We start from the raw sequence: 17,346 nt of genomic DNA, 5'->3' as shown, positions 1-17,346 counted from the left end.
CCCATGTTCAAGTCTGGGAAAACAGACTGGCAGCTTTCTTTATTCTAATACTTCCTGGAATCTCTCAAAAGTCAACAGGATGTGACATCCTTAAGAATGGGATGTAGGGGCGTCTGGCTGGCTCAGTGAGGCATGCAACTCTTGATCTCGGGGTTGTAAGTTCCAGCCCTGTGTTGGGTGTGGAGATTACTTAAAAATAAAAATTTAAGGAAAAAAAAAAGATGGGATATAAATCTTTCGAAATTTGACTCTGGAAGCCTCTTTTTCTTTTCTTTTCTTTTTTTCTTTCTTTTTCTATTTGTCCTTCTGCCTTTCTTTCTGTCTTTCTTTCTCTCTCTCTTTTCTGGTATTGGGGGGGGGAATATTCCACAGGATTGCTTTTCTGCAGAACTGTCTGGAAAGTTCAGCCCTACTGTTTCATTATTTAGTGTGATGCTGGCTGCTAATGTGGGATGTGTATTCTTCATCATATGTAAGAAATACTGTACATTATTCCTCGCTGATTATTTTCTGAAAAAAACATGGATAATTTTACCTTCTTTCGGCATCTATCAAGATGCTTTCCTGCTTTGATGTGTAATTACATTAATAGATGTCCTAAAATAAATCACCTTTGTATTCCTGGAACAAATCTGACTTGTTCATAGTTTAATGAAACAGATTTAACATGCTAGTATTTTATTTTGGATTTTTACATATTTGCAAGATGGGCCACTGCATTCTTTTAGTGTGCTTCTGTCATTTACAGGATCAGTGTTGCAAATGAATTGGGAAGCGTCGCCTTTTTTGAATAATTAAATCAATTTTATTGAGGAATAATTTAAATGCAACAAAGTCACCCATCCTAAGTGTATGATTTAATGAGTTTTAGAAAATGTGCAGTGATGTAGCCTCTGTTGTCTGTCTCTAGCACCCAGCTCCACCTCTAGCACTGCTCCCTCCTCTTGCTCTTACAGTGTCAGCTTCTCTGCAATGTTTGTATGTCATCTTTTCAACGACTCTAGCTTTTTTCCTCTCCACCTCTCCTTTTTATGGCTTTTGTTCCAGATTCACAGAGCATCTGCTTTCCTGAACTCCTGACATGTGCTTCTGCTTGTGTTCTGCCTTGTTCTTCAGTATTCTCACACGAGGTTCCGAGGTGTTCTGTTGTCTGGCTATTCTCTCTTGATGCACTGGCATGTGCTAAGATTGGGCCAGTCTCAGTGTTTGGCGACAAACTTTACAGACTGCCTTGGGTCCTTCCCTAACCACTCATGTGTCCATCAAATACCCACCTTGTGTGCCCTGCTCACGGCATGTTCAGGTGTGTAGCACCCACTGTTCTAATTCCCAGCTTCTGACTGACTCTCCCTTAGAGCAGGAGAGTGTAAACTACTGTCGTGGCCTGTCTGCCTCACTAGCTAAGAGTAGCTTTTAATTTTTTAAAAGGATGTTAAAAAAATAAAATAAGAAAAACAGTGAACAGAAACCCTTTGTGGCCCACAAAGCCTGAAATATTTCTTATGTGGTCTTTTAGACGGTTGTGACTCTGCCTTATCAGAGCATCTCTCTTCTCTGACTTCATGACTGGCTCTTTGAATCGACAAACTGCAGCCCAAACCTACAAACCTGCCACCAGCATCTTTCCATCTGAGCTCCTACCTGTGAGGTTTATTCACTGAGGTTTTATCTCCAAGCAACCAACCTTCTCTAATTCTTGACAACTTGCTTTCTGCATGATGAGATCTCCATCAGAGAGATACACAGGGGGGTGCTACAGATGCAGGGACGTCCTGGAGAATAGGAGGCAGAGTGTTGGGAAAGGGGACCTCAAGATTGGTACCTAGGAGTTGGAGGGACAGCTATCTTACTTTCAGGTTACTGTGAACCCCAGATCTCTGCATTAAGGCTCAGCCTCAGGGGATAGAACATGTCTTCCTATTTCCTCTTTTTTTGGTAAAAAGGATTCCATTGCAAAAAAAAAGTTGTAAAATCACTAAGTGAAGGTTTAAAGACAATAGGCGAACATGGTGACCTATTCCTGTATTAATCAGAAAGCATAATCATAAATGTTACCTGTAATCATGGACTATTTTTCTTGCATTCTCTAGTTGTTCGTTGGTTAACAGAATATTCCTGGGATCCGTTACAGTGAAGAAATGATTGGCTCGTCCAACAAAAGTGCTTTGATCCCATCGAGGTTCCTTGATGTTAATGTTTGGTGGAAGTTCTCCAGACATCGTCCTGGACTCTAGAGGGTCAAAAAGACAAGTCTAGTTAAGACTTACAATGCTGCCATACATTTTAGAAAGTTTATAGTCACATTAATTTCCTGGTAAAGATTTATATACGTTCCTCTTTACAAAAATAACTTTGCTATGAATGGCAGAAAGACAATCTAAATCCAAAGTTTACTTTGTCCATAAATCCCAACTGATCCTAACCAAATTTCAATAATTTCCCACATATTTCTCTTTATAAATACATAGTATTTCATCATTCCTTAACGTTTGGAAGCCTAGAAACACTCTAGAAAAAAACAGAAATAGAAAAAGTTAAAAATAACATTAGTAGTAACAAGGTCTGAAGTTTGCAACCCTTTTCTGGGTGCAACAACCAGCGCCAAACTACTGCTTCATTCTAGTCTACTAAATTTGTGATTTCTACTGATAGAAGTGACTATGCAAAAAAGGATTATATGCTAAAAATTTTACAATTGGAAAAAGACTGAGATTCAGTCAGCCCTGTTCAGCATATAAACCACCAATCAAAAATGCAAAGTTGGGGGATCCCTGGATGGCTCAGCGGTTTAATGCCTGCGCCTTTGGCCCAGGGCATGGTCCTGGAGTCCCGGATCAAGTCCCACATCGGGCTCCCTGCATGGAGCCTGCCTCTCTCTCTGTCTCTCATGAATAAATAAATAAAATCTTTAAAAAAAAATGCAAAGTTATATTCCTCAATCTAACAGGAACATAGTGGGTAAAACACATTTAGACAAGCCCGTGAATACAAGTCACACTATAGCATATCATTTCCCTCACAGAATACCTATTTCATGGCTAAGAACCACTACTGTTTTCCCAAAAGTAACTGATTTCTTTCTCTAAGTGATATACTTATTTTTAGAACTGCAGTGTATTACTGTAATGCATGCTTATGGTAGTGTTCTGAATAATATAAGCTTGTTGTAGGAAATACAGAATGGGGCGCCTGGGTGTCTCAGTTAGTCAGTTGGTTAAGCGTCTGCTCTCCGGCTCAGGTAATGATCCCAGGGTCCTGGGACAGAACCTCACATTGGGGCGGGGGGGGGGGGTCCCTGCTCAGCGGGAGCCTGCTTCTCCTCTCCCTCTGCCTGCTGCTCCACCTGCTTGTGCTCTCTCTTTCTCTGCAAATACACAAATTTTAAAAAACAGAATAAAGAAACAAATCTTTGCTAATTTAACCACACTGAGATGACCATCCTTAATGTTTTGGCAATTCCTTGCAGACATTTTTTTATTCATATCATAGAAATAAAAAAATAAAGTTGATAGCATACTCTCTATTTCAATTTCCTGATATTTGGGGAGAGGCGCTCACCTAAGGAGCATTCCCCACAGTGCTAAATATTCATTTTGGGTATATACAACACCTTTAATGTTTAAATTATTTTCAGCTTTTCACCATAATAAATAATGTTGTAGCCTTGTCTCTGATCTTTTTTTTTTATTATTTTATTGGAGCTCAATTTGCCAACATATAGCATAACACCCAGTGCTCATCCCATCAAGTGCCCCCCTCAGTGCCCATCACCCAGACACCCCCATCCCCCGCCCACCTCCCTTTCTACCACCCCTTGTTCGTTTCCCAGAGTTAGGAGTCTCTCATGTTCTGTCTCCCTTTCTGATATTTCCTAATAATTTTTTCTCCTTTCCCCTTTATTCCCTTTCACTTTTTTATATTCCCCAAATGAATAAGACCATATAATGTTTGTCCTTCTCCAATTGACTTATTTCACTCAGCATAATACCCTCTAGTTCCATTCACATCAAAGCAAATGGTGGGTATTTGTCGTTTCTAATGGCTGAGTAATATTCCATTGTATACATAAACCACATCTTCTTTATCCATTCATCTGTCGATGGACACCGAGGCTCCTTCCACAGTTTGGCTATTGTGGACATTGCTGCTATTAACATCGGGGTGCAGGTGTCCTGGCATTTCACTGCATCTGTATCTTTGGGGTAAATCCCCAGCAGTGCAATTGCTGGATTGTAGGGCAGGTCTATTTTTAACTCTTTGAGGAACCTCCACACAGTTTTCCAGAGTGGCTGCACCAGTTCACATTCCCACCAACAGGGCAAGAGGGTTCCCCTTTCTCCACATCTTCTCCAACATTTGTTGTTTCCTGTCTTATTAATCTTCCCCATTCTCACTGGTGTGAGGTGGTATCTCATTGTGGTTTTGATGTGTATTTCCCTGATGGCCAGTGATGCGGAGCATTTTCTCATGTGCACAGTGTTGGCCACGTCTATGTCTTCCTCTTTGAGATTTCTGTTCATGCCTTTTGCCCATTTCATGATTGGATTGTTTGTTTCTTTGCTGTTGAGTTTAATAAGTTCTTTATAAATCTTGGATACTAGTCCTTTATCTGATATGTCATTTGCAAATATCTCTTCTCATTCTGTAGGTTGTCTTTTAGTTTTGTTGACTGTTTCTTTTTGTCTCTGATCTTTATCCTCAAAGCTGGTGATCTCCTCAGACTAGATCTCTCTGTGTGACATTAGCAGACTGAAGGATCGAATCACCATGCAGGCTTCAAAAGGTTTTTTTAAAAAAATATTTTATCTATTTATTCATGAGAGACACAGAGAGAGAGAGAGGCAGAGACACAGGCAGAGGGAGAAGCAGGCTCCCTGCAAGCCTGCAAGTGGGACTTGATTCTGAATGCTGGGAATCACACCCTGGGTCAAAGGCTCAACCGCTGAGCCACCCAGGCATCCCTACCATGCAGACTCAAACTACGGCTTTTTTATTTGTTTCCTTTCCCTATATTTCTAATACTAGTTTGAATAGCAGCTTTCTTTTCCAGGTCATTTTTCATAAAGTTATATTTTTGTACTTCATAAGTTCTTAGGTACGTTAAGATGCCAGGTGCCAGAATGCTAGGCATACTTGTCCTCTTGATCAAAATCTCAAATTAATACATATCACAGCCCACTGGATCTAAATCAAGCACGTTAGGAAAACAGAAGCGAAGAATCCAGCATGTGAAATTGCTGGTCAGTGAGACTGAGAAAGTAACAATCAGCCCTGCTACTCAGAAAGCCAGCTGGAATAACAAGCACAGTTAGAGCCAGGTGCAAAGTTAATGGGACACCGTATTTCTCCCAAGGTCATGGCTATCAAGTGTCATAACACCATCCTTCTCTGAGTGACTGCTGCTCTCTTATCTCAAGACATTTTATCTTCTGTAATCACAAACTGTTAGAAACTTTGCTATTTGAAACCAAAATAGAAAGAATGAAATGTCCCACTCCTACAAAGAAAAGGAACCTGGATTTCTAGCTTAGATGTGGAGTTTCAGATTACACAGTTTCTGGACATGACTTTCCCTGTTTTTCTTAACTTGGTAATTTCCAAGGAAACAGGGCAGTGGGGCCACTTCACAGTCTAGACCTTAAAACCCAGTCCTGGTTTAAGTCAAAGCTTCATTAAACTTCACCAAAAGTCCACCATTCTCCAAGATGCTCTAACAGATCTATCTCCTCCCATGTTGGTGAGCACTCTGTTCCTCTGATGTGTGGTCTCCCTCAATGCAAGAAGCCAACGAGTGTGACTTTGTTGAACTATAGGTTTATTCCTGCTGGGTTTTGGTTGACTTAGCTGTGGGAAGAGAAATGTCTACATTTCACATTAGAACACATCAAATCATGGGCATTAAGTCTGGGGATACAAGAAATAAAATGTACATCAAAGAGCTGTGCCATTGTGTGAGAAATGTCTAAATTTTGAATTAGAATACATCACATGTGTTATTTCCAAAATGTACAAAAAGCAAAACAAAAACTCCAATTCACATCCAGGAGAGCAGTAGTTTTCAGACTTGTCTGCAGAGACCTGGGGCCCTGCTGAGATACCTCAGTGCACCCCAGGAAATGGAGGGGATTCAGCAGGTGGGGTTATGGCAAAGAAGGCTGACTAAGAGGGACCAGCAGGAGAAAAAGCAAGGAGAGTGCAGTGTCCTGTAAGACAGCCTCTCCATAGTCCAACTGGTCAAAAGGAAGAACACCTTGGTAGGCGGTTACTTCTACTTTGGGATTGCGAAGAGAGAAGGATATGATGCCAAGAAGGAAACAATCATAAAGAAAGGAGAATATGATCCCCTCTAGGGGTTGGGGAACACTGCAGAGACAGTCATCTTGGCAAATTCTAAAAATTCTGAGCCATGGTGGTAGCAAGTAGGGAGAGACTGCACACACACATGAAGTGCCCCTCCTGGGGAACTGTTTATTCCTGCAAAGACAATTACTATCTCCTGTCTGGAAATTCTGATTCAGTAGGTCAAGCACAAGGACAGGCATGTGATTTGCCAGCGCTCGGCCCGGCCCTCAAGCAATCTGGACACCAAGCTGTGGCTGTACATGCAGTCGGAGCAGTCTCCTTCCCTGTGTTTCTCTGAGCTGCCTATGCTGTCCCTCAGGCCTGAGCAATCACCGTGTTCCCCAGCGGATGGATATCTGATATGGATTATTCTCATAAAACTGAGTACCAAGTAATCTGTCTTCAGGTATAATCCTATTTGTCCTTTATATGTAACATACATAATCCCCCAAATTAACACACTGCTTTCACAGAATTCTGGTTCTTACTCACAAACCACTTCCAATTTGTGAAATAGCAACATTTCGGTCAAGTTGGCACAAACATGAGCTGGGTTTAAAACATGGTTACTCCATAAAATAAAGACGTCCTAACTGCATAAGAGCTAGATAAGATCTTTTAAAAGACACACCATTTTTAACTGCACCATACAGATGAGGAATCAGAGGTCCAGAGGGGCAAATAACTTGACCAGGTTGTATGACTGGTGCTGGTGGCAGAAGGAAAGCTAGAGGACCCAAAGCAGGCATTCCTGGGCACTGGTTCGTCAGCTCACCCTCTCTACCATTCTCTTTTTTTTATTTTTATTTTTATTTATGATAGGCACACAGTGAGAGAGAGAGAGAGGCAGAGACACAGGCAGAGGGAGAAGCAGGCTCCATGCACCGGGAGCCCGACATGGGATTCGATCCCGGGTCTCCAGGATCGCGCCCTGGGCCAAAGGCAGGCGCCAAACCGCTGCGCCACCCAGGGATCCCTCTCTACCATTCTCTTTTAGCTATTTTTCCCCTCGAAGTATACCAACTAATGCCTGCACAGAACTGGTATCTTTGAGGCCCTCCTTTTAAGTCCTTTACATGCAAAGGTTTCTACTGACACTGCAAAGTCCTACACTACAAGGACCCAGTGTGACTCTAGAACATGTGAACAAGAAGGCTGTGGGGGCCGCAGCCTTAGTCTTTGTTTAACAGGCAAAGAAAAAGGAGAGAGATGGGGAAAGGAACCTCGACACGTTTGGAGTTTCTCGTGCAGGCAAGGAACTGGGCTGGATGCCCGCCTGGAGTATGAGCCCCTACTCTGTGCCCACCGCAGAAGATTCCACCTCAGCTCTCAAGACACTGTGTTCTATGAATACTATACACATTTTATGGAAGAGGAAAGGAGGAATCTGAGATGCTACTCACACTAACCCTTGTCTATCCAGCAAGACAGGAAGGAGGCTGATCTTCGGACTCCTGGCGGAGCCCATGAAAGCCCCACACTAAAAGCAATGGGCCTTGTGTGGACTTGCGGTAGGCAGAATAATGCCCCTTCCCCAAGACGTGCACATCCTACCCCCACAGACCATGGATATGTTACCTTCTGTGGCAAAAGGACTTTGCGGGTGTGTAAGTTAAGGATCTTGAGACTGGGAAACGAGCCTGGCTTGTTCAGGTGGGCCTCATGTAATCACAAGAGCTCCTACAAGAGAAGGAAGAGCAGGAGGGGTAGAGTATGAAGAACAAATGAGACAAGCAGAGATTGGGGTGACGTAGGGCGGTAAGCCAAGCAATGTGGGCGGCCTCCAGAAGCTGGAAAAGGCAAAAAGCCTCCAGAAGTAACCCAGACTCATTTCAGACTTCTGACCTCCAGAACTGTAAGATAACATGCTGTTTCCAACTATTAACTGTGTGGTTGTTATAGCAGCAATAGAAAACAAATACAGCACCATTTTTCCTACTTAGAAAGGATTTCAAATAGCACTATATACTGGCATAAGAAATACCAACCAGCCTCAAGAACCTGTCTCTGCTCCTACAAATTTCAAAAACATAAAGCCTAGTCAGGAATGTGATAGTAACATTCTTACAAAGGCAGCTGATCTCAAACCATAAAATTTTAATTATTAACCGTGACTCCCATGTTTCAATTAGACAGCCTTTTCATGCATGAACCTTCAAGCACACTTCACTTTCTCAACTCTAAATAAATCAACTCATTTCTAGAATCAGGAGTCCTACTTTACTTTTTTCTTTTTAATGATCCATTTTCTATTCCACATGAAATAGTGGGGCCAGGAGTGGTCCTGCCACAGTTCTGGGGCACTCATCTCCCTCCTGTCCACCCCCAGGCCTGGGTGCTCTGATTGGAGACCAAACAGCAGCTCTCTGCACTGCACTGAGTTAAGGTGCTAAGCGAGAGGACTGAGGCTCCCCTGACTCTGCAGCCACCTCCAGGGCGAATGTGCCTGCATGGCCTTTACCACCACATGGTGGTGGTGGTGGGGTCCCTGGGGCATGCCCTTTCCATCTGCTGGCTGGGCAGTGGCAGGTTCTGACTGCTTGGTCAAACCACCATGTCCTAGGTGCCCATTGGCTGGTGGGCAGTGTACTGAGTACTGAGCAGCTTTTGGGTCAGAGGGTTGGGGGTGCCAAGGCCACCTCGGGCACCTCTGTGAGAAGGAAGCCAAGTCCCCAGGGGCAGAAGGGGAAGGAGGAACCTTGGTTTCCTCGCAGTCTGGTTCATCCATAAAGTGCGCAGCCTTCTGGAGGTTTCTGGTTCCTGGGCTTGTTCCCTCAACCGGCCACATTGAACTTGGTCAAAGATCAGACACCTCTATAAAGTTGTTCTCAAACACAGCTGAGCACATGGTTCTGGCAGTTTTATAACAGGTACTTATCAATTAGGAATTTCTGCAGAGAACATTGGACGAAGTCATTACGTTGTATGACTTTATGATGATATTGAGGACAGGAGGAATGACCAAGAAGCCAAAATGGTTCAAAAGAAAGCTTCAGAGCAGTGCCTGAGTGACTCAGTCAGTTAAGCATCCAGCTCTTGATTTCGGCTCAGGTCATGATCTCAGGGTTGTGAGATGGAGCCTCTCGTTAGACTCCGTGCTGGCACATGATGTAATGAGCAGTGGGTATTACATAAGACGGATGAATCACTGACTTCTACCTCTGAAACCAATAATACATTATATGTTAATTAATTGAATTTAAGTCAAATTTTTTAAAAAGAATCTTTTTTTTTAAAGGTTTTATTTATTTATTCATGAGAGACACAGAGAGTGAGAGAGAGGGAGAGAGGCAGAGACATAGGAAGAGGGAGAAGCAGGCTCCAGGCAGGAAGCCTGATGTGGGACTCGATCTCGGGACTCTGGGATCATGCCCTGAGCCAAGTGCTCTGAGCAGATGCTCAACTGCTGAGCCACCGAGGCATCCTTTAAAAAAGAATCTTGTCCATGAGTAATTTTAAAGAAAAATTTATACTTTAAGGGTATTAAAATATTTTTTGCAGAAAAAATGTGAGATTTAATAAAGTTTTCTGTGGTTGACTAACAATACTTTGCTATCAGAAGAAAGCCAAGGCCTTATTGTTTAAAGACAAAATCACTTACAATGAACTCAGGATGTAGCTATCTGGGACCATTAACTATTAGAGATTTAGACTGCATTTAAATGAATCATTTCAGGGATCCCTGGGTGGCTCAGCGGTTTGGCACCTGCCTTTGGCCCAGAGCACGATCCTGGAGTCCCGGGATCGAGTCCCGCATCGGGCTCCCAGCATGGAGCCTGCTTCTCCCTCTGCCTGTGTCTCTGCCTCTCTCTCTCTGTGTCTATCATGAATAAATAAATAAATAAATCTTAAAAAAAAAAAAAAAAGGAATCATTTCAGGGTGCCTCAGTGGTTCAGTTGGTTGGGTCAGGTCATGGTCCCAGGGTCCCGGGATGGAGCCTCAGAGCCTGGCATCGGGCTCCCTGTTCAACAGGAAGTCTGCTTCTCCCTCTCCCTCTGCCCCTCGCCCTACTTGTGCACTGTCTCTCTCTGTCAAAGGAATAAATAAAATCTTTAAAAAAATAAAAATTAAAAAATTAAAAAGTCATTTCTAAAGAGATTATTTTACATATTATGTATGTTGATTCCTTAACCCCCGGAAGAGGACAGAAATAATCTTTTAGGAGGAAAATAACTTAAAATTCAATCTTTTGGCTAAGGTTTTGTATAAATACAATCTCATGGAGCCTCATCAAAATAAATTTCTCCAAGTCTTTTTATTCATTCATTCATAAACAAAATTACTTTATACATTCAATATTCACTGAAGACCTCTTTTGTACCCAACACAGGCTTGATCCTGGGTTTGGAAAGACCCAACACACAGTAAACAATAAGCTGAAGAACAAACATATTTTAATAAATACAACCTGTATTTCCCCCAAAAAAACTTGTAGACATGCTTCACACATAAAGCTCATTGTGTATGGACATCATCCAACTCTGTTGATAAAGTTTTCAACTGAGTTATCAGATCACTAATCTTGCAGAATGTCTCTGGTATCCAAATCCATACACAGTTTTCAAAAATGCTTTTCAAAAAAATAGCAGTAAGCCTGCTCTGAAATCCACAATAACTAAGTCATAGAGTTTATAAGCTTTTTAAGATTTATTTTGAGAGACATAGCACACGTGTAGGGTGAGGGGTAGAGGGAGAGGGTAGTCCTAAGCAGACTCCTCACTGAGTGTAGAGCCCAATACAGGGCTCAATCTCATGACCCTGAGATCATGACCTGAGCTAAAACCAAGAGTTGGCTGCTCAACCAGCTGTGCCACCCAGGTACTCTGAGTTTTTGAGCTTTTAAAACAATGAGTGGCATGATAAAGATCTTCTACTCGTAATATACTCGTAATACATCACTTATTACAGGCCTACTGTCAATGTTAATGAACTCCATATTTACCCAAGTCATTATTTAAACTACATCACAATCTTTATGAATAATTCTGGGAGGGCATTTCTGCCTTCCTTGTAGGTTAGATGTCACACAGTCAGTGCACAGCTATGCAAGGGTGAAGGCCACCCTGGTTCCTAGGCCCAGGACCACCTCCCACCACATATAGGAGCTTCATGGCTTGTGAAGTCTACATGAATTAGGAAATGGTGATCAGTTTCATTTCCAGATAAGTTCATTGGATGATTGGTTAGCTGAGCTTGAATTCCTGGCTCCAAGCTGTACCTTCCTAACTGTCCTGTAACTGGGGATTCCTGGATGGAGGGACTGAGAGAAGCGGTGTATACTGGTCAGGTGACTGTGTTTATGGAGACAACAGATCCAAGTCTACATCTCAGCTCCACCAATGACTCTATAACCTTGTACATATTGGCCCACAGCTCCAAGTTTCTGTATCTTTATCACCAAAATTAGGATACTACTTAGTAATAACCACTAATTTAATAACCATTTATTCTAAGACCTTTCCTTATATATTTATCTCATCTAACCCTCGTAATAGTTCAGTTTCCAAGGGTGGGTAGCAAACTTACTGAAGTAAGTAAGGGATGCCTGAATGTGAACCTTAGTTGTCTAGCTCCAGAACTCTGCTCCCTGGAGAGGTAGCTGTGACCAGGAAAGTATTTCCCTAGAGATTCCGATTCAGGAGATCTATGGTGGCCTAGGAATTAGATTTTTAAGAAGTACACGAGGGATATCCTATAATCAGGTAAGTTTGGGGAAATTATGCTGGAGAGAACTGCATAAAATAAATAAATAAATAATGACCAAATACCCTGCCAGTTGAGGGAAGATGCTTACCCTCTTGCAGGGCCAGTATGAATATTTAAATGACTCCCTGGACATTAATGCTGGTTGCTGGACCTGTTCTTTCTGGCAGGTTCCTGTTGAGAGGAGCTGCCTGGTCCTGTGAGCACCTACCCTGATGGCATATGGAATCAGAACTGGACTGGATCAAATGCAGTGTGGACTGGAGTCCTGGCTCTGTCACTTCCTTTCTAGGCATGTCACCATGTGAGTCACTTCACATCTCTGAGCCTCAAAATTTTTGTCTAATAAAATGGAGGAGAGAGTTGGCTCACAGAGTGAGTAAGATTAGTAAGCTGAGGTGTACAAGACAACTTTTAAACCTTTATTAATTGTAAAATGCTAACCAAAGGTAGGGAACATTTCTAAGAAGCCACTTGCCCATGAATGGAAGCTCCTGTCCTCACTGGCTAAAGTCCCGCCCATAAATACAGTCGCTGGTGGCAGTGGTGGTGATGGGGTTGGGGTAGAAATGGACTGGCGCCTGGCTGCCTGAAGAAGATTATATGTCTAACAAAAATAACTTTTCACCAAGATAAATTTTATTCTCCAACTTTTAGCTACATGCCGAGTAAATGCTTAAACTGGAAAAAAATTCTCCCAAACTTTTGCAGGTAACATTAGCACAGAATGTGCTTTTCATCAGGGTCTTAGTAATAAAGACCTTTAACCCTGGCTAAAGATTAACAATGGAAATTAAATTATTAAACTGGAATCTTGCTGGTGATTAAAACAACTTTGAAAGAGGTTTGAAAGAAAGTCTGGTCGCCCTGGTTTGTTTAGTTAGAGCCAGGCAGGTGTGAAACACCCTGCCAAAGTCGCTATCTGGGGGACATGACTGAGTGCCCATTATGTGCCAGACACTAGGTTTTCCTGGCATTATTAGATGCCAAATCCTCATTTCAGTCCTCCAAGAAAACATCTCTTGTTTTGTAGAGCTGCTCAGAAAAATCAAGCATCACATCCAAGATGGCAGAGCCAGGAAGTGGTCCTTCTGCCTGACGTTCTGCCATGCTTCTGACCCATAGGAGGCCAGAGGTGATGTGGCTATCAAGGGCAATTATCCTAACTCAAGGAGCATTAGTAAATGCCACATTTATTAATTTGTTTGGCTTTGGGCTGGTTGTCCACACACAGCATTCCTTTCTCATGGGTGTGGCCACACAGGAGATCAAACTCTAGACCAGAAAGTTGAATCCTAGGCAAAGAACTAGACTCCTGCAAAGCAAGTTTCCACTTATCAATGGCTTTGTGGCACATACTCTCCTCTATTCCAGGGGGCTTTTCTAGAATCAAGAAGACATGGAGAATTATTGCCTTCTACCTGTCTCCCTGCCAGCATCCTCCTCACCCCCTATCTCCCACTCCACAATGTAGATCCCACTCTTGGATTGGTTTGAAGACATCCTAATGACAATGCAATCATCGGCTGTATTCCAGTCCACAAGATCAACTTTGGGCTTGGGTTTAATTCCTTAGGATGGATGATGTTCTCATCTATTTTTTTTTTAATTCTATTGGTTTTTACTCGAGATGGTGGCATCGGCTTATAAAAATGTTAAAATACTGCCAGACTGTAGTATTTTGGATTATTCAGTTGAGTGTTTTACCACCCACTTTAAATAGTCAAATCATGGACACCTGGTGGCTCAAGGGTTGAGCATCTGCCTTTGGTTCAGGGCGTGACCCTGGGGTTCTAGGTTCGAGTCCCACCTTGGGTTCCCCGCAGAGGGAGCCTGCTTCTCCTTCTGCTGTGTCTCTGCCTCTCTCTCTGTGTCTCTCATGAATAAATAAATAAAATCTTAAAAAAAAAAATAAAGACTCAAATCAAATTACATATACTGTCTCTGAAAACATCTGACAAATAGTTAACTAAACATAACTTTGAACTTTGTATAATTAAGTATAGGTTTGATACTTATTTTAACTTAACAATTTTTCACATTCTAAATAAGTCAGCCTTTTTTTTTTTAATGACTTCTTGCTACTGATTTCTTACCTTTAACCTCACACCAAAGGTCAGTTCCACCCATGATTATATTCCAACTAAATATATCTGATCATTGTTTGCACAGGAGGATGGACATAGATGCCCTATTTTATTCTAAGGTACTGGACAGCAAAAACGTTGGATGATAGACATGCTTTTAAGGTCACTGCTGCTCTGGCTGTCCTGTAAGCTTTCTCCCCAGGAAGTAAGGAAGGAGAGGGATGCTTCTTCCCAGTTGGCACCTCTCTATACCCATCTGTATGAGATTTCCTAAAATTTCTACAGGGTATTCAGAGGATCCTAATATCTTACTGATCATGAAATACAGCCAACCTCTGCTGCTACACAGACTCCTCTTTCACAACTACAACCATGGATACTGTCCCTTTCCTGAGGACCCATGGGGCTTAAAACCTGCACACTCAATCTAATACTCGAATGCATACTTTGAGCAATTATACATAGGGCTAGGCTAGATAGGAACTGATAGACCTTTCCTTCCAAACTGTCATTTTTGCAAGCCAGACACTTGCAGTCCTAAGGGGAGAAAGGAACCTGCTTAAGGTCCCAGGACTTCTTGATAGAGTCTCCACCCATCCTCCCAAGGAGTTCCTCTCTCAAATATCTTGTATGTCAAGTCTGAGTCTGGCACCATAAGTGCGGCAAAGCCTCTTTATTTACCTGCATACCCGCTTTCCACCTATTATAATACCTGGAAGCTGGTATGATACTGAAAACTGTCCTACCTGGGGGTAGGAGAATGAAAGAGAAAATCAAGAGGTGCCCAAGTCAGAATCTAGAGGGCAAGGCAGAAGAGAGATGATGAGTTTGGGAAAAGTACAAACAAAATGCAGTGGGGGTTCGGAAGGCAGTTGTCCCTGAAGTGGTTAAGTGCCTCCTGAGCTCTGAAGTCACTCAGAAGTAGCCTTTTTCATTCAAGCACTCAACAAACATTCACCGAGGGCCTACCTGGTACAGGCAGTTGTTGGATGCAGGGGCAGGTAAGTGAGCAAGACAAACATAGGCCCCGATCACAGGATGATAATAAAAGGAGCAAGGACACAGTTAATTTTTCAACTGACGAGAAACGCTAATAAAGGAAAATCACAGGGATAGTCTCAGGTGCCCACATGAGGCACAGTCAAAGGAAAGCATCTTTGAGCAAGTAACGTTGAGGCTGAGACTTGGCCTTGCTCTCCAGGCGCCAGCTGTGTGACCTTTTGCATCAGGATGATGGAGGTTAACCAAGAGCCTCACGGGGCTGGGAGGATGTAAAAGTAAAGGGCCCTGGGTCGCCGCCACGGCTGTCACTCTGGAAAGGCTGAGGCCTGTGCCCCGCGGGCAAGGTCGAGAGAGCGCGGGGGGGGGGGGGGCGGGCGGGGGCGCAGGCTGTCCGGGACCCCCGGCTCCCCTCTCTCTTTCCCACAAAGTTGCGAGTTCCGGGGCGGGGCCGGGCGCTCTCTCCCCCCCAGGCGCGGCGGCCCGGGGCCCGGAAGGCGGCGGCCGGGGGGCGGCAGCGCGGGTCGCCGCGGTCACTCGCGCCCGTAGCGCGGGGCCGGTCCCCGCGGCAGCCATTTTGGGCCCTCACGGCGGGGACTGCGGTCACGCGGCGGCGCGGCGGCGGGGCGGCGGGACGGCGGGGGGCACGAGCCCCCTCCCGGCCCGGGCAGGGCGCGCTGCACCCGCCGGGCTCGGGGCCCCCCGCCGCAGGCCGGGCTGCTGCAGGCGGGGGCTGCCAGGCGCGGGCGACCAGGGGTCCCGGGGAGGCGGGGACCCCGCCCCAGAGCCGCCGGCACGGGGTCCCCGCGGGCGCGCGTGCCCGCCCGCCCCCCGCCCCCCGCCCCTCCGCGGGCTCCCCGCGCGCTCGCCACCCGGCCCGCGCCCGCGACTCACCGCTCCCGCCGCTCCGCGCTGCTCCCCGCCGCCGCCGGAAGGCTCCTCCCGCCGGAGCGGCCCCGCGCGCGCCCTCGGAGCGCGCCCTCGGAGCGCGCCCCCGTGCGGAGCGCGGCGGCCGCGTGGAGCCCCGGGCCCGCCCCCGAGGCGCGGCGCCCTCCGCCCGGCCCGGCCCCGCGCGCCCTCGGAGCGCGCCCCCGTGCCCGCGCCGCGGCCGCACGCTCCTCCCCGCCCCCCGCAGCCCGGCGGGCCCTCGCGGCTCGGGCCGGCGCCCGCGCTTCCCCCGCGGGTTCCCCGACGGGGCTGCGCCTTGCTCCACCGTTTCTTCATGCCGGGCCCTTGCAAAGAGCCCGCAGCCACCCCTTCGCTCGCTCACTTGTGCATTGGGACCCGTGTTTCCCAAAGTGTGCAGTGTGGCCCCGTGGGGCCACGAGACAATTTTAGGCCGTGCAAGCGCCACGAACTGATTTATGGCTCTAAAAGAACGGCTCCGACTGCTGGGTGGAGAACAGGCTCCAGGGGAGGCGATGTGGAGGCCCAAGGAGGCCAGGAGGGAGGCTACTCTGGTTAACCAGGATATAATAGGATGGGGGCTGGACCAGCCTGGTAGGGTGGTGAGAATTACTGCGTTCTGCGTGTATCCTGCGGGCAGGTGAAGTCTACTGTATGGTGAAAAACATCATGCTCATGGAGAAGATTCCATCTGTAGAGTCATAAATTCTTCCCCAAATAACCTATAAATATAAATCAACTCCAAACAAGATTCTAACGAATCTAGCGTGTATGAGTGTGTACGACTTGATAAGGGTACAACTTGATAAGATGACTTTAAAGTGTATACGGGAAAATACAGAACCAGGAATAGCCAAAACAATTTTGAAGAAAAAGAGCAAGGTTAAGGTGACGCATCCTACAAATACAGGGAGGTAGCGGGTTTGTGCAGGGATGAACAAAGAGCTTAGCGCAGTCACATAGAGATACCTGACGTGGACCCAGAATCAGAAATGTGCTCTGAGCTGGCATCCCAAGGGACGGGGCAAGGATAAATATTCACTAAATAATGCTGGGGCAACTGAATCCCTACCTTATACCATACAAAACAGCTCTGGATGGATTAAAGACTGAAGTGTGAAAAACAAAACTCCCAAGTTTTTAACAGACTCTGTTGGAGGGTATATTTATGACCCTGGGATAAGGAGACATTCTTTTTTTTTTTTTAATTTTTTAATTTTATTTTTTTATCGGAGTTCAATTTGCCAACATACTGCATAACACCCAGTGCTCATCCCACCAAGTGCCCCCCTCAGTGCCCATCACCCA

At 45.1% G+C, this 17,346-nt stretch overlaps 1 protein-coding gene across 9 annotated transcripts in view; it reads right to left on the bottom strand.

The window, feature by feature from the left end:
• The window catches only part of SFXN1 (sideroflexin 1), a 39,421-nt gene extending 23,282 nt beyond the window's left edge, over nt 1-16,139 (bottom strand). For 7 of the 9 annotated variants that reach the window (XR_008664376.1, XR_008664375.1, XM_055325288.1 and 4 more), the window contains exons 1-3: nt 16,027-16,139; nt 7,921-8,022; nt 2,056-2,230 (exon numbers count right to left, since the gene is read on the bottom strand). Coding sequence is in view for 7 of the 9 variants with exons in the window: in XM_055325288.1 (XP_055181263.1) it covers nt 2,056-2,219 (164 nt within the window). In the remaining 2 variants the exon portion in view is untranslated. Of the gene's footprint in view, nt 1-2,055; nt 2,231-7,920; nt 8,023-9,040; nt 9,399-16,026 lie in introns of those variants that run through there. The other 2 variants (XM_055325285.1, XM_055325290.1) reach the window with 2 other exon arrangements.
• Between the last annotated feature and the right edge of the window lie 1,207 nt (nt 16,140-17,346).

Source organism: Nyctereutes procyonoides, unplaced genomic scaffold (genome assembly GCF_905146905.1).
Source record: "Nyctereutes procyonoides isolate TBG_1078 unplaced genomic scaffold, NYPRO_anot_genome, whole genome shotgun sequence".
Classification (NCBI taxonomy): domain Eukaryota; kingdom Metazoa; phylum Chordata; class Mammalia; order Carnivora; family Canidae; genus Nyctereutes; species Nyctereutes procyonoides.
Note: the sequence above shows the minus strand (reverse complement) of the source record. Positions and strands in the feature narration are given on the sequence as shown.